At 37.9% G+C, this 23,870-nt stretch overlaps 1 protein-coding gene across 6 annotated transcripts in view; it reads left to right on the top strand.

Moving 5' to 3' along the window:
* The window catches only part of ADGRV1 (adhesion G protein-coupled receptor V1), a 563,532-nt gene that overhangs the window by 201,729 nt on the left and 337,933 nt on the right, over window positions 1–23,870 (top strand). For all 6 annotated transcript variants that reach the window (XM_058727155.1, XM_058727147.1, XM_058727130.1 and 3 more), the window contains 7 exons: window positions 857–1,000; window positions 2,626–2,800; window positions 4,090–4,225; window positions 6,526–7,634; window positions 11,120–11,237; window positions 12,110–12,281; window positions 21,600–21,842. In XM_058727155.1, the coding sequence (XP_058583138.1) occupies window positions 857–1,000; window positions 2,626–2,800; window positions 4,090–4,225; window positions 6,526–7,634; window positions 11,120–11,237; window positions 12,110–12,281; window positions 21,600–21,842 (2,097 nt within the window). The remainder of the gene's footprint in view (window positions 1–856; window positions 1,001–2,625; window positions 2,801–4,089; window positions 4,226–6,525; window positions 7,635–11,119; window positions 11,238–12,109; window positions 12,282–21,599; window positions 21,843–23,870) is intronic.

Here is a 23,870-nt window from a genome sequence, read left to right as displayed (position 1 = left end):
TGAGTCATATTCAGTGAGTGTCACTTTGAAAAAATGAAGATTGATTGCATGATTGAAGCATCTGTTATCCTCATGTTACATAACATTTGAAACTACTAGGGTACATATTTTGCACATTTGGAGGACTGTGGTGTATGTTTAAATACATTATATGTAAAAGAAGAACAGACTCCACAAAAATGGTTATTTTTGCATTCAATAAAGATGTACAGAGTTTTTAGTAATAGTCCAGATTATGAGATGACTTGGAGGCTTATCCATTATCAACAACCATGTTTCTGTGGGAAAATGCTTTGTAAATTAAAAAAAAAAATCCATTTTAGAGTAACATTAATTTTTAAATTCAGAATTTCCCTTTTTTAGTTAGATTTGAAAACTTTAAAACTTTGTAATCTAATACATTTTATTGGTAATTTTTATTTATCCAAAATATTCGGATGATCAGTACACCTACATCATTATCCGTTTTGAGTAAATCTCATTAGCATAGTAATTATCACTCGATGGAGAAGAAGAAAGTGAGTTTTAGATGCTGACTGTTCACCAGTGCGCTCTTTTATTCCTGTGGTACATGATTCCATTACTAATGTGACTTCTATGATTGTTATCATTCTTGAGGCATTTGGACACACATGGAAGATTTGCAAATTTGTGTTTTTACACTCGATCACTCTTCACCCCATAGTCTTTGTACTTGTGATTTGTTTTATGACCTGAGGGAAAAGACATATATTGATGAAACTGTATGAAAGGACCGTGAGATGTTGTGCTAATGACTCCTGTCAAATGTCAGTATTTTTCTCTGAAAATTATTTTTTATACTACTAAAGAAGTCATTGATACTGATTGTTTATAGGTCTTCTTATCCCTGGGCTCTAATTTCACCTTGCAACTGCTGACTGTGATGCTTGTCAGTGGGCGTTTCTACGGCATGCCAAAAATTCTCCAGGAAGCAAAATCCACTGTCCTTCCTGTCCCTGAGAAAGCCGCCAATTCTCAGGTAATGGGTCCAGGGTGTGTAACCGTCGTAGAACCACTAGAGGGCAGCTTTCACAGGAAGGATTAAAAAGATTCTTAGACCTAAAATTGCTCAAGATTCATTATTTCCTTAAATCAGTATCAAAGTAGATGCATTGATTATAGATGCATTTTATGAAAGTAATTTGCCAATTTTTGACATTTTCCTTTTTGGAGATTCAGAAAGTTTGTGTCTCATAGAACGTGAATATAAGGATTTTTAAAATAACCGTCACCTAGAATAAAAATTTCCAGGTTTTTGTTGTTGTTGTTAGTGAATATTTCATATTGAGATATTTTATGCTAAATAATTAAAATTAGAACAAAACATCCGTTAATATCTCAGACTTTTTCATTTACTCATTGTGAATATTTTTCTTTCATTTTGAGAGCCCTTTTTATTGTGCCACGTTTGTGCTGATGGAGATAAATCGTGATAGGATCCTGTGACTTGGTTGTGCCTGCATATTTGAATCTTCTACAGGAGTTCAGTGTGGGAAAGAGTGTTTCCTAATCACTTCGTAAATTCACAGGAGAACAAAGAATAACTTGAGGGCTTTAATTCCTATGTAGGCAGATTCTGTCAGTATACGAGCAAGGCAGGGACTGTTGTCTCTGGCTCATGGTAATGTGTGTATTTGTTAGACGATGGTGAGATAACATTGCATCTTTTTACTTCAGATGGGAGCTCCTTCAGCTTTGATTGATTAAGGCGGGCCTAGACCAATGTGTAGACATGTAGTCTCTGCAGCTGATAGAGCTGGCCAGAAGCTTGTGTAACAGGGTCTCTGACCATTAAGCAGATCCTCTTCAGAAACTCCCTCCTGGGCTGCTTCTCCACAGGGGGTGGATTTGCTTATCCCCTAGGTGGAATCCATCAGCATTAAAAAATAACTGAGAAGAATAGTTTTCTTTCTTCTGCACCTCATCTGTTCAAGAGGGAATGGAGGACTATAACTTAATAAATAATACTTTGAAGTTTTGTTGTCTTCATGTTACTCACAGGTCATTATAAAAAAAGATTGCTTTCAACATGAACCATTTATTTGGCATAGCAAAATATTTCCTACTCCTTGTCCATGCACATGGTCATGACATGTATCACCTCAAAGGGCAAGATTGGGGCCAATCATGGTGTACTCCTGTCCTTGATGTATCCTCTGTACTCCTTACCAGTGTTTGAATGTGGGGTGTGTGTGTGTGTGTGTGTGTGTGTGTGTGTGTGTGTGTTGTGGCTAGAAGACTTTTTTTTTGTTGTTTATTTTTGAGAGGGTAAGAGACAGAGTGTGAGTAGGGGAGGGGCAGAGAGAGAGGGAGACACAGAATCTGAAGCAGGCTCCAGGCTCTGAGCTATCAGCACAGAGCCCGACACGGGGCTCGAACTCACGGACTGTGAGATCATGACCTGAGCCGAAGTCGGCCGCTTAACCGACTGAGCCACCCAGGTGCCCCTCAGATGTCATTTCTTAAGAATTACTCTTGAATTGAATATTTTCAAAACAAGACAATAGATTGTATAAACAAAGAGAAAGTTGACTTATAACCCACTCTTTAGAAAACAGGAATGTTTAGAAAGAAATAAAATATTCTAAGCATGTTTTTTCTCAGGTTGGATTTGAATCTCCTGCTTTTCCACTCATGGACGTCACTGCGGGAACAAGCCACGTTGTGATTTCTAGGAGAGGCACATATGGCTCTCTTGTGGTTGCCTGGGTGGCTGGATATGCCCCTGGGTTAGAAATCCCCGAATTCATTGTTGTTGGCAATATGACCCCAAAATTAGGTGAGTTGTAGCTTTTCTAAGATCTGCCCTATAGGACATGAAGATGTGTAATTGGCCACTCATTTTCTTGGACTGTCATTACTCTGGATAATGAACTGTGTTTCGTTTTTGTTTTTTGCTTCTTAATGTTTATGTTTTAAAGAGAGAGAGCAAGCTGGGGAGGGGCAGAGAGGGGCAGGTGGGGGGGAGGGCAGAGGACCCAAAGCAGGCTCCATGCTTGCAGCAGAGACCCTGATGTGGAGCTCAAACTCATGAACCACGAGATCATGACCTGAGCCACCCAAGCACCCCTTGTTTTTTTTTTTAATGTTTATTTATCGATTTTGAGACAGAAAGCAAGCAGAGGAGGGGCAGAGAGGGAGAGAGAGAATCCCAAGCAGGCTCCGTGCTATCAGTGTGGAGCCTGACCTGGGTCCACCACACAAACCACGAGATCGTGACCTGAGCTGAAACCAAGAGTTGGACACTCAACTGACTGAGCCACCCAAGCGCCCTGAACCATTTTTCTTTTCTTTTTATTTTTCTTTTTTTAAGTTTATTCATTTATTTTGAGAGAGAGACAGTGTGGGTAGGGAAGTGGCAGAGAGAGAGAGAGAGAGAGAGAGAGAGAAAGAGAGAGAGACTCCCAATCAGGCACTGCACTGTCAGTGGGGTTCAAACTCACAAACCCTGAGATAATTAATGACCTGTGCTTAAGTCGGATGCTTAACTGACTGAGCCTCCCAGGTGCCCCACCATTTGTTTTCTAATACACTGCTTTCATATTTGAGTGATCAGAGTTGGTAAAAATGAGAAACTTTATTCAGTCAAAATAAAAACTTCATACCTCACCTGGAAATAGTGGTCACTAAGCAGATGATTCTGTCGATATATTAGTTTATTAAAAGTAGTTCTAAAAACTTAATGTGCCTGTATAATATTAAAAAAAGGTAGAACTTTGTATTCATTTATGTGTTCACCTGAATATTTCTCACAATAGAGTGGCTGTTGCTTCATTTTCTTTCTTTCTTTTTTAATTATACCGTTAGCTCTGTGAGGGTCACTGAGACCTAAATGTTAGATGATGTGACCTCTACCATGCGGAACAGACAGGGATTGAAGGCAGAACTTGTGGCGTAATGACCTTTCTCTAAGTTTACTTCCCCTTCTGCCTTTTTAAATGTTTTAACCTTTTGTAGACTGTTACAGAATTTTGGAAAAGACAGTATTTTACTGCATTTTTAAGAGTTGTATCCCAGTGTAAGAACTCATAAATAATACCCTGATACTCTTGTCCTCTTCCCTCCCAGGGAGCCTTTCATTTTCTCATGGAGAACAAAGTAAAGGAGTCTTGCTGTGGACATTTCCCAGTCCTGGTCGTCCAGAGGCCTTTGTTATTCACCTCTCTGGGGTGCAGAGCAGTGCCCCTGGTGGGGCTCAACTTCGGTAAGATCCTCAACCAGCAAAACAAAGAGAATTTTCAACCCAATTCTCAACCAGTAAAATCTCTGAGGAACAGTGTGGAATTTAGCAGTTGAAACAGAAGAAGACACAAGGATCACTTTCCTTGAAGCAAATGTGAGAACAGTTTTAGTGTAGAGCAACACATGGCCTGCATGCCAAAGATGCCACAGAGGGAGGCTGACTTTCCTAGAGTCACCGCCCTCTGCTTGCTTTGAAGAGAGTTCTTCCTGTCCTCTTACTCCATAGTGTTGGCCTGGGTAACGCCTCCAACAAAAACCGTGATGGCAAATCATCTGTTATTAAAGGAGGCTGTCTCCTGAGAATTTGCCAGAAAATACCTAATTTTCCCAAGGGATTAAGAATAAGAATAGACATAGCAGGGTTATAATGTGACTTGTACTGGTGGCTCTTTTGAGTTTAATTTAAATCAGTACATTTGCAGATAAATATGTCCCAGTCAAAAGCAATTTACTTGTCTCATACCTGCGATGGGGTTGATCAGAATCGCAGAGGGCAGACCTTTAAGGTGGACTCATGGATTTAGTCCTGGCCCTGCCACTTATTTGCTGTGTGACTTTGGGAAAGTTACTTGATCTTTCTTCTCTTCACTTTACTTACTAGGAAAGTGGTGGAAAGGTGTGGGCAAAACCAGCGTGTGTTCAAGTATGTTTGTATGCATGTTTAGATTTAAGAGATCTTGGTTGGCACAATCAAATATTTAAAAAGTATCTTAAAATGTTTTTTAAATATTTAAAAAATGTTTGGCCACAGAATGTAATGCTGGGTAAGAAATTTAAATGCTTTTAACAATAACAATAGTTAACAGTTTTATAGTGCTTATGATAGGTCAGGCATTGTTTTGAGATACATATTTCAGGGCGCCTGGGTGGCTCAGTCGGTTAAGCGTCCGACTTCAGCTCAGGTCATGATCTCACAGTTCGTGGGCAAGCCCTGCTTTAGGCTCAGTGCTGGCAGCTCAGAGCCTGGAGCCTGCTTCAGATTCTGTGTCTCCCTCTCTCTTGGCCCTTCCCCACTCACACTCTATTTCTTTCTCTCTCAAAAATAAACATTAAAAAAAGATATATTTTATAATTTGTATATATGGTGTTATATATGTCTTAATTATATTTTATATGTATGCATGTATGTTTACTATGACTTTACAACAACCATATGACATGGATACTATTATTAGTCCCATTAGATGAAGAAAGAACTCATTGATATGTAATGTACCCCCCATCACACAGCTTATAAGGTTGGGAACATAATTTGAACCCAGGCTGCCTTCTACTTTCTGAGCTCTTAACTGCTATGCTATATGTTGAGAGATAGGTGCTTGACACTAGAGAGTGATGGGCTCTGGGGTGTCCTCCCTAAAGGATTAAAAAAACTGATTAAGCAACAGGTAAAAAAAAAAAACAACTGTTAGTCAAAGAAATTATGTCTGTGATCTAAATTCTCTTGATGGGCCACCTGTGTTACCTCTGGCATAACCGTTAATTCACAACAAAACTCCATAAGAAAAAGCTAAAGATAAATCACTCATTTATGGATGTTTCTTCAAATTCACATGAAAAATTTTAGCAAAAACTGTGTGAGAGAATAGTCCCATTACTGGCCAGCTGGAAGAAGCAAGGATTTTGCATTTAATAGGGATGGCCATTTCTATTTGGTAGATAAGGAATCTGGCTGACATCCAGAGCATCCTGAGTTTTTGGCTCCCTGTGTACTTATCATAAGAGAGAGCCTCCTGTTTCAAATTCTTCAGAGAACTGCTCTGGGATAAACTAGATATACAGGCCAGAGACCTGTATGTTCTTCACTGGGCTAATAAAACTTGTCAGGGCTTGTCACCCATGATCACAGCTTCTCTTCTTACATTTCTTGTGTTCTGGTGTATTCACTAATGCGTAAATAGGGTTTTATGGAATTTGAAAGGGCATACCATTTTTAAGGTGCCTCTCATGAGGGGCACCTCGGTGGCTCAGTAGGTTGGGTGTCCAACTCTTGATTTCAGCTCAAGTAATGATCTCCTGGTTTGTGAGATTGAGCCCTGTATCAGGCTCTGCCCTGACAACGTGGAGCCTGCTTGGAATTCTCTCTCCCTCTCTCTCTGTCCCTCCCCAATGCACACATGCATATGCGTATGCACTCTACCTCTCAAAATACATAAATAAACTTAAGATGCCCTCATGAGAAGCACCTTAAATATTTGAAAAATGAATCTCTACAATAGTATTCCTTTTTTTCATCTGTTCTTTCATGTTGTTTTTTTCCAGATCAGGGTTCACCTTTGCTGAAATTGAACCAATGGGAGTCTTTCAATTTTCCCCTAGTTCAAGAAATGTCATCGTGTCAGAGGATACACAGATGATTAGATTATATGTCCAAAGACTCTTTGGGTTCCACGGCGATCTTATTAAAGTTTCTTATCAGACAACTGCAGGCAGTGCAAAGCCCATGGAAGACTTTGAGCCTGTTCAGAATGGGGAACTACTTTTTGAAAAATTCCAACCTGAGGTCAATATTGAAATAATCATTATTAACGATCAGCTTCCTGAGGAAGAAGAAATGTTTTACATTAATCTTACTTCAGTAGAAATGAAAGGATTACAAAAGTTTGATGCTGATTGGAGACCACGCCTGAATCTAGATTTCAGTGTGGCATTGATCTCAATATTGGATAATGATGACCCGGCGGGAATGGGTGTTTCTTTCCCTGAGACAACTGTGGCCATAGCAGTTGACACAGCTCTCATTCCTGTAGAAACTGACTTCTCAAGCACATACCCTGACACAACCACGATAAATGCTGTTCCACAGCCCTCTGAAATGGTTGCCATTGTTCCTGAGGCAACTGGTGTATCCGCCATCCCTGAGAAACTTGTCACTGTCTCTGATACATCTGCCTTGCCTGGGAAGCCTGAGGTGTCCACTGTGACTGCAAATGTTTCCATCCATGGAACATTTAGTCTTGGGCCACCTGTTGTTTATGTTGAAGAAGAGGTGAAAAATGGTACATCTAATGCTGTAGAAGTTTTGATCCGAAGAACTGGTGGGTCTACTGGCAACGTCAGCGTAACAGTTAAAACTTTTGGTGAAAGATCTTCTCAGAAGGAACCAAATGCATTGCCCTTTCATGATATCTATGGAATTTCCAACCTAACGTGGGCAACTGAAGAAGAAGATTTTGAAGAACAAACTGTTACCCTTACATTTGTAGATGGAGAAAGAGAACATAAAGTATTGGTTCAAATTTTGGATGATGATGAGCCCGAGGGGCAAGAATTCTTCTATGTGTTTCTCACAGACCCTCAAGGAGGAGCACAGATTGTGAAGGGGAAGGATGATGGTGGATTTGCAGCCTTTGCCATGGTCATTATTACAGGTATAATGGAGATAAAAATGTACTTTTGTGGTAAAAAATTTGTAATAATATTACTGTCTTAAATTTAATTTGAGAGGGTGACTTACTTGAATTGCTCATAGTTATTCATTAAACCATTGTTTTCTTGTGGCAGGAACCCATAACATGAACTCATGATATTATTCTGGGGCGCCAAGCTCGAATTTAATTGTACTGTAAATGTCACTTAGCTCAGATCTAGTTAAACAGTCTATAAATTTATACTTTCACAGTATTAGGAAGACCATAAAAATGCTTAAGACCATGTTCTTCCACTGGAAAATATTTAATTTAATTTAATTATCCAAACACATGATTGCATATCCTTTTGTGAAACCTCATTCTGCATTTCTGAACCACTTTCAATAATCCATCCCCAAATCTAAGTCTCAATGCTAGGAAATTCTTTATGTTGGGAAATAGATGAAAACTCTTTTATTTTGTTCTCCTTTTGAACCATTGCAGTTTTTATAACTTCTTTACTATTGGGTATATAAATTACAATAGATTAAAAATTTACTGATTTTTTAAGAGTTTCTTATACATCTTCTAAAATGTTTCAGTGATAATTGGTAGTTTTCCTCTGAAATCATACTGTGTTTCTTAAAGTTGTTTAGCTCAGCTTGTCAGTATCTTACCCTAATTAGAGTATTGACGAGGCCATCTTATGATTCTTACCTACTCTGCTCTTTTTTATAAACATTTATGAATTTTACACAGTGCTTCAGAGTTTCAGATGACACTATGATAAAATAGTGTAGTGGAAAGGAAACTAAATGTCATGGCTCCTATATTTATGGACCACATCAACCATTAATTGGGAGACTTGATGAAATCATTTAGTGTCTACTCTTTATGTTTCTATCTTATAAAAGGAAAATTTTAGAATAAACATTTTTATGTACCCCTTTAGGATTTGATGCCTCCTAGAATTTTTATTTTAGCCATTCAGTAGTAATTAAATCATAATTTTGCAATTATATAACTTCCTTTTATACCCAGCCAGAATTGTCATTTATTCCCATTCCTCTAGTTTATTGAGTATTGTAAGTTGTAATTCTGTTCACCAAGTTATTTACTGATTTTGATTCAGTTTAGGTTAATGCATCTATATTTTTCTATCAAAATTATTTTGACACTCAGTATCCTCCTCCCCCATGCTATAGGATAGATATTTAATTATAGTTATTTGAATATGACGAGGGATCCATGAAAATATTTAGCAGCTAGTGTGGCAGAGGCCCAGACCAGTCAAAATGGTTGCCAGAGGCTCCTTGATATCCTAAGCATTTCCCCAGTAGTTACTGGATTGTGGAGACATCTTGTGGCCCTGGTTACAGTGTCAGTAGAGGGTGCTTCGGGTGCTCAGAAAAGCAGCTGTGTACACGTGGAACGGAGGTGCTCCTCACTCAGTATGGCGTACCAATACCAGTGCATAGCCGTGTGGCATGCCAACACCATACTGATGTGACATACCAGTGCCTACCCATATACCAGCCCTGAGCCTAACTCACCAGGCAAACAGTCACTCAGCTGAACCTTGATGAGGTTCTCTAATGTTTATTCCCTACATAGGGTACACTGACGATACACATAGGGCAAATGATAACTCCTCACCATACCTACCTCTTACTGTCACGTGATGTAATCTATGTGACAACATCCGAAGTACATTTGCATGGTCATATACCCCAGGTTCCCTTATTTGTCTTCTTTACTCCTGGCTTTTTATTTTAAATTTTATTTAATTTTAATGTTTTTTTTTTTTTTTTTTTTTTTTTTTACTTTTGAGAGAGAGAGAGAGAGAGAGAGAGAGCGAGCATGAGCAGGGGAGAGGCATAGAGGGAGACACAGAATCTGAAAGGGGCTCTGGACTCTGAGCTGTTAGCCCAGAGCCTGACACGGGGCTCGAACTCACAAGCTACGAGATCATGACCTGAGCCAAAGTCGGATGCCCAACAGACTGAGCCACCAAGTGCCCCATCTGGCTTTTTATTTTAAAGTAATATTTCCTTTTTAACGACATTAGTTTTTCCCATTCTTCTTATCTTTCACTAATCTGCATAGTCTTTTCACATTTAGACTTTAGAACAAACTTTCAAAATAATATCAGGAGAAAATAGTTTATCATTTAGTTTTGGGTTTGATCATTAGCATATTACAAGTCTTAATTCATCTTACTAGAAACTTGACATCATTTTATGATCATAGATATGGCACGGGAAGCATTGTGTTCATCAGAACCATGCTCAGTGCTGTATCACTGGAAAAGAAAATGAAGGTTCTGCTTGTGAGAAGTTTATATTCTATTTGGAGAGACAAATCCCCACCAAAATGACAAGGAAACTGTTGCTACCAAAGAAAAAAGTTGCTGACAGTTTCGGATGCAGGGCTAAGAAGTGATTGCAGTGATTAATGAGTGAGGATGAAGACTGGCAGTCCGGCTGAAACGAGGCACACATGAGACACCAGGACAAAATGGTTCATCACCTGCATGTCCCTAATTAATAGGCTCCACATCTACTCACACTTCAGACCTGCAAAGTAAGGGCTGGTGACTCCTGGAGCTCCCTCATTGGGACCATTAGGTGGTTTGCTGTTTCCTTACCCTGACCCCTAACTTCAGAGGTTCTGTCTCCTTGGAACCCCAGCAGTGAGGTTGCACAGTGATGGGCACAAGTGGTTTTTGAAGCTAATTGTTTGGGGACATTGCTTTTAGGATCACTTTGCAAAACTGGGTCATTGAGAAATAGAAAGCAGCAGGCAGGAACTGTTTACTGGCATATCTCTAGTCTGAGAAGCTAGCTTACATGCTGGCAAAGATTTGGAGTGACTGTTTTAGTGCAGTGTGGTCCCTTGGTTTGCTCGAGTTTAAACACAGTTTGTAGTATGATGGTGCATGTAACCTCCAGTGTCGCTCAGAGTTGTTTCTTTTACTCAGAGATACTTAGGAGTTACTTAATAGTTATGTTTTTCTCTGGGGGAAATAACCAAATGCATAACATGAATGGTCTTATAGGAAGGAAAATCAGTTAAATGCAGTTCATTATTCAGCAAATATTCATTAAACACTTACAATATGCTGGACACTGTTATGGATACTGAGAATACAGCAGTAAACAGAAACGTTGCTACTGTGGTAGAATATACTAACTTTCAACAGTAAACATATGTAAAATGTAAAGGGCTATCAAATATAAAATAGTCTCATCAGAGAAATGAGCATGTGTCAGTGTGGAATATAGGAAATTATGTTTTCTTTCTTCTGGTCTTATGTTCTCAAGGTGTCACCTACCTTGGTATTATCATTTTGATTCTAGTCTACTTTTAGTAAAGATCTTTAAAAATTGTAACTGCCCCTACTCACTTAATATTTCTCACTTCTATACCGTCTGAGCTGGAAAGATTAGCAAAGCATTGGAGATCTAGAGTCTTGAGTATATTATAACCCTCTTTTTACTTATCAGGGAGTGATCTTCACAATGGCATCATCGGATTCAGTGAGGAGTCCCAGAGTGGACTGGAGCTGGGTGAAGGAGCTGATAAGAACAGACTGCATCTTACTGTCACACGGCAACCAAACAGGTATGTTGATACATATATATGTAGCAGATATAACATCCTATGTGTCTGTATAGTATCTGATTTGAATTCATAAAATGGTAAAAACAGGATGAAATGCTGATAGAAGGTCATGTGGAATTTGGTATGTCAGTGTTCGGATGCTGTAGTTCCTAATCTGTGATTTAACACACTTGGTTAATGAGTGTGACTTAGGGCCACCTTGAATGTTTTGTACTTCATAAAGTACCATACAGACAGAAGATTATGGAAAGTCATCACTTCAGCAAATTTACTATTCTCTGATCACTCCACGTACACAACTATTTTATTAGGGAAACATGGAGTATCAAAATTTTGCTTGCAACTTAATACTCCACAGTACACATCTTCTGAATGCTCATCACAGACATACATGTGTTATGTACCCATGTACATGGGTGTAAATTATCTTTCCCATTTTGGGCCTAAATTCTCTGGAAATGTCGGTCATCTCTTGCCCTTTGTTTTTATAATAACGATCCTTTTTAGCAGTAGTGTGTTTCCCTTAGAAGAATTGTTGTGAAAAGACAAAGAACACTTACTTGAAGGCAGGGGTAAGTGAGCATACTAGGCAGAGAGATACTATTTGTTTCCACGTTCTTGATACATAGTAGTTTAAGAAGTACTTACTCAGGTTTGAATAGAGTGTGGTCAAAGAATGCCACGTAAACTCTGGCCTTGATTTTTTAAGGGTAATGATTAGGTGAATTGGTTACCTTCAGCTTTATCAGTAGTCAAGGAAGTACTATGCTTTGGGTGAAGAGGTACACTTAAGCGCAGTGATACGTTCTGCATTAGACACAGGGATAACACTCTCTGCTATTGCATTTGCATAGGTTTTGCTTTGTTCCTAGGGCCTTTGAAGATGTCAGGATCTTTTGGCGAGTCACATTTAACAAAACAGCTGCCGTACTCCAGAAAGATGGTGTGAACCTGATGGATGAACTTCTATCTGTATCAGGGACCACAACCTGTACAGTGGGTCAAACAAAGTGCCTTGTCACCATTGAGCTCAAACTGGGGAAGGTAAGAAATGATGAGGAACTGTGTTTTCAACTTCTAATTATATTTCTGCAGAATTAATAATTTTAGAGTCACTTTATTGCAATTTACACATTGGTTATGTGGAGATTCTTTGTGTCTCGCCTAGCCATAATATCTAAATCTCTTTTCTAGGTAACAGACTTGAGACTTACAAATTATTACATAATGAATTTTTTTTAATATTTATGTTTTTATTTTGAGAGGGAGAGAGACAGCACAAGCAGGGGGAGGGGCAGAGAAAGAGAGAGAGAGAGAGAGAGAGAAGAGAGGAGAGAGACAGAATCCCAAGCAGGTTCCATGCTGTCAGCACAAAGCCTGATATGGCTCAACCCCACAAACCATGAAACCACAACCCGATCTGAAATCAAGAAACAGATGCTCAACCAACTGAGCCACCCAGGTGCCCCTATATTGTGAATTTTTTAATAAGCTCGTCAGTTGCGCACCTAAAACTAATACATTATATGTCAATTTTATCTCAGTAATACCAAAAAATCTCATCAGTTTTCTCCATTTCTGCTTCGTCATTTTTGAGGTTCTTCTGGGGCCACATGCTCATTGTGTGAATGATGGCTTGAATCATTTTCAGTCTAAATGTTTAATGTTTTGCTCTTATCATACCCATAATTTTGCCTAAATCATGTTATATCCATAGATTTCATCCATAGAATGAAAGTTCTCTCATTCTTTATTCATATATGGAGAGAGTTCACTTTTGATCTACCATTCTTGGTGAATGTTTGGATAAATTTCTATGCATTTGTATTGTACATGGCACTCAGGAGACAGGCAGGCCCTATCTTTCCATAGGAATCTGTTATTCACATGGTATTAGTCACTGATGACTTACCAGAGCTTAAGTCTTTTAGTAAATGTGTGTGACCTTTTTTTTTTTTTTTTTTTTTTTTAATGACTGTTTGGTGATAATTTAATGCCTAGGGAGCACTCAGTATTTTTTGTCCACTACTTAATTTATTACAGTCAAATATTTAACATAAAAACTAGCTATAATATTATGAATGTTCAAAAGTATCAAGGTTTTGGGGGTGCCTGGGTGGCTCAGTCGGTTAAGTGTCCAACTTCGACTCAGGTCATGATCTCACGGTTTGTGAGTTTGAGCCCTGTGTCGGGCTCTGTGCTAACAGCTCAGAGCGTGGAGCCTGCTTCAGATTCTTTGTGTCCTCCTCTCTCTGTCCCTCCCATGCTCATGCTCTGTCTGTCTCTGTCTCTCAGTAATAAATAAACGTTAAAAAAATTTTTTTTAAAGTATCATGGTTTCTTTCTCCATGCCACACACTTCAAACAGCAGAAAAAGTATGCACAAATGCAATTATTCCAAAACGTGTAACTATGCTTAAATCCATTCTAAATAGCAATGTTGTAGATTTCATTTTTTTTTCATTTTTTTCTCTTATTTTTTCACTTTCTGAGGATCCCTGTACCAGTAATATTGATCTTCCCTAAGGTTACACTAGTATTTATTTTCATACCTTCCTGGAATTGTAATAATTTTACTGGCTCCAAAAGAGAAATAATACCTATTTTAGGAGGTTATGTATTCTTGGTTATCACTACTTTGTTCTTTGTTGGTATTATGGGTCCTGGTTCTTGTCTAAAGTTGTTTCACGTAAGAATTGCTGGTCATCTGGTTGGGATCTATTTTATGACTTCACTTGTTAGATCATTAGATTTTTTTTTTTTAAGCTCATGCCTCAGAGGTTGATTTTTTTTTTTTAATACCATATTTTTCTTCCAGAATCCTTTATTCTTTGAACTTTGCAGTGCCAGCTTTACGTTAATCTTGCTTTATCATTCTTGTGACAGGAGCTGGTCTATTAGAGGTATTGGGAATATATACCTTGTTAGTGTCTTGTTGTATTTAGGAGGGCAATCTGGAGGCTTCATCTCATAAAAGATGAGATAACCAGCCTGTGTTCTTAGGGCATCTCTTTAGCTCCTCTCTTCTGTGACATTGGAACACACAGTTGTGTAATCTTTCACCTTGTGTGTGACTGCCAGCATTCTTTACCTTCTGACTGGTTTTCATCTTTATTTATATGTGTTTCATAGGTCCAAACAATTTATTCCTGTTATTGGTACAATTCTTACTCCTTCTAGGAATGTTGTCTTATTCACATTTTTTATTAGCTCTTTGCTACTTACGTATGCAAAGAATGTTTGTCATTCTTTAATAAATGAACACATATTTAATAAAAGGCATAAATATCCAGGTACGTTAACAGTCTCCTTCACATTAAAGTTAATAAAATATTCAGTACATACTTTATATTCACATTTATTTTCCATTATAATCATTTTTTACACACTATGGTAACTTTTCTCCTTTAAGTATCATTATAGAGTCAAATTCAACTACTTTTTTCAATTAAAAAATTTTATTGAAGTATAGTGGACACAAAGTATAGTTTCAAGTGTACGGTGTAGTGATTTGGCAAGTCTCTATTTTATATTTGTGCGCAATGCAAGTATCGCTATCTTTAGCTACCATATAATGCTATTACAGTATCACTGACTGTATTCCTTATGCTCTACCCTTCACCCATGTGACTTATTCCATAACTGGAAGCCTGTATCTCCCACTCCCCTTCACCTGTTGTGCCCGGTCCCCTATCCCCCTTCTCTCTGGTAGTCACTAGTTTGTTCTATGTATTTATGGGTGTGTTTCGGCTTTTATGTTTGTTTGTTCATTTGTTTCATTTTTTAGATTCCACGTACAAGTGATGAAATCACATATGGTATTGGTCTTTCTCTGACTTATTTCTCTTAACATAAATACCCTCTAGGTTTATCAACTAATTTTAATTACTTACTGAATGACTTTCTTTTCACTCCTCAAATAGCCATGGCATGGCCACTGAAAGTCCTATTAAGATCGTTTTCTGGTCTTTTCCTATTATTTTAAAGTTCTTTGGGCATCTGGGTAGCTCATTCAAACTTCAACTCATGATTTTGGCTCAGGCCATCATCTCGCAGTTCGTGAGTTCGAGCCCACATCAGGCTCTGCACTGACAGCGCTGCACCTGCTTGGAATTCTTTGTGTCTCCCTCCCCCACTCATGCTCTCTCTCTCAAAATAAATAAATAAACTTAAAAACAAAATAAAACTCCGGAAGTATTTTTGCTTTATGGCAATAACATATATCTCATAGCCATTCTGATTTTTCCTGATCTAAGACATCCAATCAACTACCATCCAAGGAGTTGATTTATTTCATCCAGAAGAGTTGTAGAGATCTAAATATACGTTCTAGATACACATGGGAGTTGATGGTTGGCAAAGGTGCCGCTGCTGTGGGCCACCTTACTAGTGATACAGCTAGAAAATATTTTAAAAATATTAAGTCCCACTGATTTTATCTAATTTAACGTATCATTTTATCATACTTTATTTTTCTTGAGGAGTTTCATTAGCTGCTAATAGTTTCTGTTGTACCAAAATTTCAATATTCAAAACATTTGATGTTATTCTACTTGGAAACATGTAAGTTCTCTTCTAGGCCTTTTTCAAAAAGTTTCATGCCTTCAACCCCCAACAACCCCATATTTCCTAACTGTCCCTTAGGGACTAATCAAAATACTGCTAACTCCATGATGCCTCCCCTGATATCTCCAGTTAGAATTCTTAAGTCTCTTGGGGCACCTGGATGGCTCAGTCGGTTAAGTGTCCAGCTTCAGCTCGGGTCATGATCTTGCAGCCCGTGAGTTCGAGCCCCATGTCATGTTCTGTGCTGACAGCTCAGAGCCTGAAACCTGCTTCAGATTCTGTGTCCTCCTCTCTCTGTCCCTTTCCCGCTCACATCTCTCTGTCTCTCAAAACCAAATAAATATTAAAAAAAAAAAAAAAAAAGGAATTCTTAAGTCTCTAAATTTACAGACTTGGTACCTTTTTTTATGGAAGTTACTGGTTATATGTAGGGTTAAAACTTATGCATATTTTATCTTGACAGTTGGACTCTTACCTGATTGAAAATTAGAACATGATTTTATTCATCTTTACATTCCTCCCATCATCTTCCATAAATATGTGTTGCATAGAGGAGTTATTGACAAGTCTATTGTGCATTTTATTTCAAATAGGATTTTTGGTAAATTGCAATCTTGACTAGATCTCACTAGACTTAAAACTTGTATCTCATACACAGATGTCAATCTTGTAAGAAAGATCTTTTGAGATCAGAGTTCAATCCTATATTGCTATTTGGATAAATGTCTTTATGAGTCTTTTGCTGACTTCATTCTTGTAAAGTGATACTAGTCAGTATTTAGAGATAAAAATGATTTTCATGGAGTAGAAATACCTTATTGGTGATAGCAGGCAGGTACAGTAGGTAAAGATCCTGAAAGATAGAGAAGTTATGCTTTCATCCTATTTGAAGGAGGTCTCTACCTGCAGGAGAGAGAGGGAAAAGAAAAAAGGCAAGCAGAGGTGGTCTTGGAGAAGCTGAAAGGAAGGGAGATAGGCTGGGTAGAGTTGTAGGTGGGAGAAGAGAGAGACTGCTTCCTCTGGGCTTGCTCAACTGGCAGGAGATACCAAGGGAAGTCCTAAATACTAAAGGTATTATAATTATGGATTAAGGGAACGTGGTGGACAGTACACAGGATGCTAGCTATGTATATCCTTTTTCCTAATGAGGGCAATGCTACTAAACCCATATCTAAGTAGTTTCAGTTAGATAAGAGAAAGAATTTGGTCTCACCTCTTACTTCTCTAATATAATGCACAAATCATAGAGTTAAATTTTCTTCTGCATCCTGAGAAGCAGCTAATTTTCAAAGCATTTTGCTCTCATTGTCTTCCCAGCTGTCAAAAGGCAAGGTACAAGGAAGAGTAATACACATGCCAGTTTCAGTAAGAGGAAGTTTAGAAGGGTGAAGAAGGAAGAAGGTTATATGCTTAGAAGAATAAAAAAACTTTTTCCAAAATGTATGGTTAGCTTCTAATACACATTTTAACATCTCACATTTTGTGACTAGAAGGAAACTTCTTACCATTCCAGTTCAAGTTCTTCTTTTTATGTATGATAAACTGATACCTAGAGATGTAAATGAGACTGATTCAGTGACCATGTTCTTCTCTAGTAGGCTTTGAGAGATTATTTGGAGGTCCTAGCAGACCTAAGAACCAACCATCTCCTCGTTTTTAAATAAAGAACAGGCTTCAAGGGTACTGAACTTATTTAGGAAAGTAGTTTACGCTCTGATGATAGAACACCTGGGTTCAAATGTTAGCTCTTCCCTCAATTAGCTCAGTGACGTTAGGCAAGTTGCTTAGTCTTCCTGAGCCTCCCGTGTTTGCTGAGGTTAATAATAGCATTGTTAATGGAAAAAAGACAGTCTCTTTAACAAACGGTGCTGGGAGAACTGGACAGCAACATGCAGAAGAATGAAACTAGACCACTTTCTTACACCATTCACAAAAATAAACTCAAATGGATAAAGGACCTGAATGTGAGACAGGAAACCATCAAAACCCTAGAGGAGAAAGCAGGAAAAGACCTCTCTGACCTCAGCCACAGCAATTTCTTACTTGACACATCCCCAAAGGCAAGGGAATTAAAAGCAAAAATGAACTATTGGGACCTCTTGAAGATAAAAAGCTTCTGCACAGCAAAGGAAACAATCAGCAAAACTAAAAGACAACCAACAGAATGGGAAAAGATATTTGCAAATGACATATCAGACAAAGGGCTAGTATCCAAAATCTATAAAGAGCTCACCAAACTCCACACCCGAAAAACAAATAATCCAGTGAAGACATGGGCAGAAAACATGAATAGACATTTCTCTAAAGAAGACATCCAGATGGCCAACAGGCACGTGAAAAGATGCTCAACATCGCTCCTCATCAGGGAAATACAAATCAAAACCACACTCAGATATCACCTCACGCCAGTCAGAGTGGCCAAAATGAACAAATCAGGATACTATAGATGCTGGCAAGAATGTGGACAAACTGTTGGTGGGAATGCAAACTGGTGCAGCCACTCTGGAAAACAGTGTGGAGGTTCCTCAAAAAATTAAAAATAGACCTACCCTATGACCCAGCAGTGGCACTGCTAGGAATTTACCCAAGGGATACAGGAGTACTGATGTACCCCAATGTTTATAGCAGCACTCTCAACAATAGCCAAATTATGGAAAGAGCCTAAATGTCCATCAAGTGATGAATGGATAAAGAAATTGTGGTTTGTATACACAATGGAGTACTACATGGCAATGAGAAATAATGAAATATGGCCCTTTGTAGCAACGTGGATGGAACTGCAGAGTGTGATGCTAAGTGAAATAAGCCATACAGAGAAAGACAGATACCATATGTGTTCACTCTTATGTGGATCCTGAGAAACTTAACAGAAACTCATGGGGGAGGGGAAGGAAAAAAAAAAGAGGTTAGAGTGGGAGAGAGCCAAAGCATAAGAGACTGTTAAAAACTGAGAACAAACTGAGGGTTGATGGGGGGTGGGAGGGAGGGGAGGGTGGGTGATGGGTGTTGAGGAGGGCACCTTTTGGGATGAGCACTGGGTGTTGTATGGAAACCAATTTAACAATAAATTTCATATATTAAAAAATAAATACACATTAAAAAAATAAAAAAAATAATAGCATTGTTAGATTAAATGAGATTGTGAATGAGAGAGGTTCCTTGCACAGTTCTTGGAATGAGTTGGCTCTTCATAAGAGAAGGTTGTATTATTGTTATTCATAGTGGGTGGGAATAGAGCCTGAGGCAATTCAGTGACTTGAGAAGTAGTTGCATTAGCACTAGTGGTTAGAGAGTTATTAAAACCCCGCAAACCTAACACTGTGGAATGACATCCATGGAGTGATTTCACCGACTGATGGTGGTTTCTACTAAATTCATTTGAGTCCCCCGACCCCCAGCATAAAGTTTTTCTACTCCGTCATATCTCTAGTTATCATTTCTACAGTTATTCAGTACTACTTTCGTTTTGAAGTTACGAAGAATTTAAGTAACTTTCCTTAGTAAGTTACTTGCCCAAGATTAGAACATGTCGTTTGAATTCCAGACCATTTCCCCTTCCCTTGCTGCTGTACTTAATGGTTCTATGTTAGCAAAATGTGTAAAGGTGATAGTTAAATCACTTAGGAGGCATACTCTTAACCCACAAAATCTGTTTAAAGTAAACAGATCTAAACATTTGTTGGAAATATTTTTTAAAAATATTTAAGTAAGATATTATTTTATTACTAGTTTGTCTGCTTCTGAGCAGATCTGGGCCCATGGAAAATAATTTTATAGTAGTTGAGCAAAACCTTACCCTGGAATGCTTCTGACCTGATGAAGAAAGGAACTTTTGGCCATTACACATGTAATGGGTTCTTGTGAAGTCTCCACGTCATGTTTAAGTCTAGAGAAGTTCAGATATGATCTGCAATTTTTGGATTCTGTATATAATTCAGGCAGATTGTTTGAGTAGAGTATTTTATAAGACTGGAAGATTCATTTTGTTTCTGGTCTAATTATGTGCTGGCACCCATCTGTACACTGTTCATTTTAGATGGTTCTTAGATTATAACATACTCTTCTGACTCTGAGTGGTTATAAGTAATGTTGTAATCATCATCATAAAGCAAAGAAATACTTTGCTAGAAAATAAAGACAAGAGTCTGTGTTGGAATGTGATATGCTGACATCCTGGACTAAATGAAATGTTTGTGAACTCAAGTTTACTTGACCATTGGGGAATAATAATTCCTGACGATAGTTACCCGTACTTTTCTAGTGTTTTAGTTTATTGTGTTTGCCAAATTTAGTTTCTCGAAGGTGGGAAAAGTACTGTTCTCTCTATATTTCAATACTACTGACAGTTGATCAGGGAAAGTAAAAGAATGATATATGCCATGGGGAAGCTAAATATATTTCTTCAGATAATAAAATGAGATTAAGTTCATTTACTGGGTGACTAAGATTCAACTTTCCCTTGGATGGTATTAAAGTTCATCTTACTGCTTCATGACATAATGATTCTCATTAAAATGATCACAAAACAAAGGATGAAAAAAGCCCCTGGTAGGTAAAAACAATGCATTATGTCAAATTAGACAATGACACATTTAGCTGTGAAATGTATTGGCTTAGCTTCTTAGAGTTATGCCATGTACTGCTAAGATTTTTAGATTACAGTGAAAGAGTGAATAAGTAAAAACAGGTGAGTGACAGTACGTTACAAAATGGATTCAGGCTCTAGAGAATAAATTTTTTGAGATTGTTAAGAAGAACTGAGATGAAACATGACAAACTATAACTCAACAGACTAAATTTAGACTTACTTGATACTGAATTTGGGAAAATTTTAAAAAATACATAAGATTACAGAATTGACTGTTATCAATATTTGGTCATATTTCTGTATAACCTTTTAAAAATGAAACCTTACAAAAGTTGAAGCTCTCTATTTCCTTTATTCCCAGCATGATTCTACAGCTCCATGCCCTGCCTATCCCCAACCCAACCCCTCTACCTGAGCCAGCTACTGTCACAGTGAAATTTGGGGATTTTTAAAAAATTTCATAGTAAGGTTTTTGTCATTTATTATTTTATTTTAATTTTTTTTTGAGTATTGCTGACACACATTAATTAATGCTGACACATTAATTTCAGGTATACAACATAGTGACTCAACGTCTGTATACATTATGCTGTGCTCACAAGCTTAGCTACCATACGTCACCATTCAGCACCACCACAGTACCACTGACTGTATTCCCTGTGCTGTGCCTTTTATTCCCATGACTTATTCCTTCCATAACTAGGAGCCTATTTTACTTTCAAATCCTTACGTAAATGTGTATCCATTAACACTATGTAGTAAGCTTTATCTAATTTTATACTTTACGCTTATTGTATCATGCTATACATATCATTATGTAACTTGATTTTTTTTACTTATTAGCATATTTCCAGATCCATCTATGTTGAAAAGTATTGAAATGGTTCATTCCTTTTAACTACTAAATTGCATTTCATTGTAGGAATGTTTATCTTTTTGCTTATTGAAGTACACATAGGTTGTCTCCTGATACTGATGTCCTAGTAAGAAGCTCACCCAGGAGAGTAAAGGTGTTTCTTAAAGAAAAACCAAAACCATAAACCCTCTTGTAATCTAACATAAGAATTTGATCCTGTAATTCTACAGACTGTATCTCCAGATGTGTTTGTTTTTATAATTATGCACATAAATACTATTTCTGAACATCATCATTATGTAAAAATAGAAACATATTAGTAATCATCCTTTTTTCTTTTTCTAATTGTCAGATACCTCGAGTTGAAATGCATTTTTTTGTGGAATTGTATGAAGTAAGTGCTGGGGCAGCAATAAACAATAGTGCCAGATTTGCACAAATTAAATTCTTACGGAGTGAGAAACCTCAAAGCCTCGTGTATTTTTCTGTGGGTTCTCGACTGCCAGTGGCTCATAAGAAGGCCACTTTAATCAGTTTGCAGGTGGCCAGAGATGCTGGGACAGGACTAATGATGTCTGTTAACTTCAGTACCCAGGTGAGCATGGAATATATATCAACACATATTATGGTTTCCTTCTTTATTTGTAACATATGTCATAAAAAGGATAATCGATATAGTATTTTCTCATGATACCATTTTAATTCACACTGTATTTATTACATTAAGCTTTGTCCTTGGAATAGTTCGGCTTCACTTAGGTCATGTTCTAAAGTGATAGTCTTTTATACTTCTTTTTTTGAAAAAGGTGATAATACAATGCAAAGTGTCTTACATAAAACAGTTCTATAAAATCTCTAGAGAGTTAGAATTTTTTCAGAATGTAACTGAGAAAGACCAGGAACAAAAAGTAAGAGTCTTTGTTATGTTCTGTATCTGAACTGGTTGAAAATTTACTTCTCCAAAACTTCACACTCTATTTGACCTTTAGGTTTCTTTAAATCCATAAGTTCATGAGGTCTCACTGCCACTTTTCACAGCCCTCCTACTGGGGAGAAGGGAGGGAGTAGGTGGGTACCCAGAGACTCAGAAAAGCCGTGTGGTTAACACTCAGTGACCAGACCCTGGGATTGGTCCAGACAGCATCATACACCTTTCCGGCATTATTCTTTAAATTTTGTCTTAGTAGCAAAACACTAATACATGAAAACAAAAGAGTGTATCTGCTCTGCCTGAAGCACAGTTGTGGGGGTTAGAGTGTGCCCACCGTAGCCCTCCTTTTTTTTTTTTTTCCTTCACTCATCGAACTCGACAAAATCCACAATTTGAAAACCATCATTCTGCTCACAGCTGCCATTTCCCCTGTTTCAAGATTCCAAACCTGGTGACCCTTTAGGCCTCCCAGTTTCAAAAGTGGTTGCTGTTGTTGCTGTTTTTACAAAGTGCCCTAGACCGTGTACTTGGTTGGATCACTCTTGGGTGGCTCAAACATCTAGAACATTCTGTGCTTAAAGTACAATTTATGTGTAGCCAGTTTCTGTAGCCATCATGTGAGTCAGGGATGAGAGATGAAACTCAGAACTGTGGGTGGTGAGCTGTCTGAAGTTTGCCAGGCAGAAAAGCATGTCTTTATGACAGAGTCCATAGCTTGGCAAACAAGAAGATGAAACTCTCTATCATACGAAACTCTGGAAATAAACTCCATTCTGTGGGGCATCTTTGTAGCTCAGTCGGTTAAGCGTCTGACTCTTGGTTTCAGCTCAGGTCATGATCTCACGGTTTGTGAGTTCGAGCCCCTCGTCGAGCTCTGCATTGACAGACAGCATGCAGCTTGCTTGGGATTTTCTCTCTCTCTCCGCCCCTCCCCCGCTTGAGTTTCCGCACTCTCTCTCTGTGTGTCTCTCTCTCTGAAAGAAATAAATAATAAAAAATCAACATTTTAAGAAGAGAAAGAAACTTCATTCTAAATAGGCTCGAAGTGGTATGGACACAAAGTGAGGTATTTTGATTCATGGTGGGAAGATTTTAGTATTTTTTTTCTTTTGAGCATTTAAGTAAGATAGAAAGAAGAATGGGGGAAAATACGTGTTTCATTCTCTTCTTCAGTGAGATAGATACCATCATATGCTCGCCACTTTGTAGATTAGAAGAAGAGAGACTGGAGAACAAGAACAGATGATAAAGAGATGTGAGGCACATTTTAAACTAGTTCAATGTGCTCAAATGACAGTGTAAGGTTGAAGTTTCCAAAATAAGAATCTGAATGCCAGCTTATCTATCACATTCATTTATATTCTTTCTCGATTCACCATAAATGATTCCTTGAAAAACACATGCTGTCACTGGCATGTAACTCGTAGCATTTTTATGACCACTATGAAAATCAACATGAAGGATCCCTGTTGTGTTGAAAATGTTCTGTATGTTGACTATATTCACGTCAATATCCTAGATATATTATTGTTATGGAAGATGTTACTAAAGAGTGACCTGGAATAAAGGGTGCGGGGGATCACTCTTTATTACATCTCATAACTGCATGTGAATCTGCAGTTATCTCAAAATTAAAAATGTAATTTAAAAACAGAAAGGAAAGTCTCACCTTTCTGGTACTTTATTTTCCTA

The sequence above is a fragment of the Neofelis nebulosa genome, chromosome 1, assembly GCF_028018385.1.
Source record: "Neofelis nebulosa isolate mNeoNeb1 chromosome 1, mNeoNeb1.pri, whole genome shotgun sequence".
In the NCBI taxonomy this organism is placed as follows: domain Eukaryota; kingdom Metazoa; phylum Chordata; class Mammalia; order Carnivora; family Felidae; genus Neofelis; species Neofelis nebulosa.
Note: the sequence above shows the minus strand (reverse complement) of the source record. Positions and strands in the feature narration are given on the sequence as shown.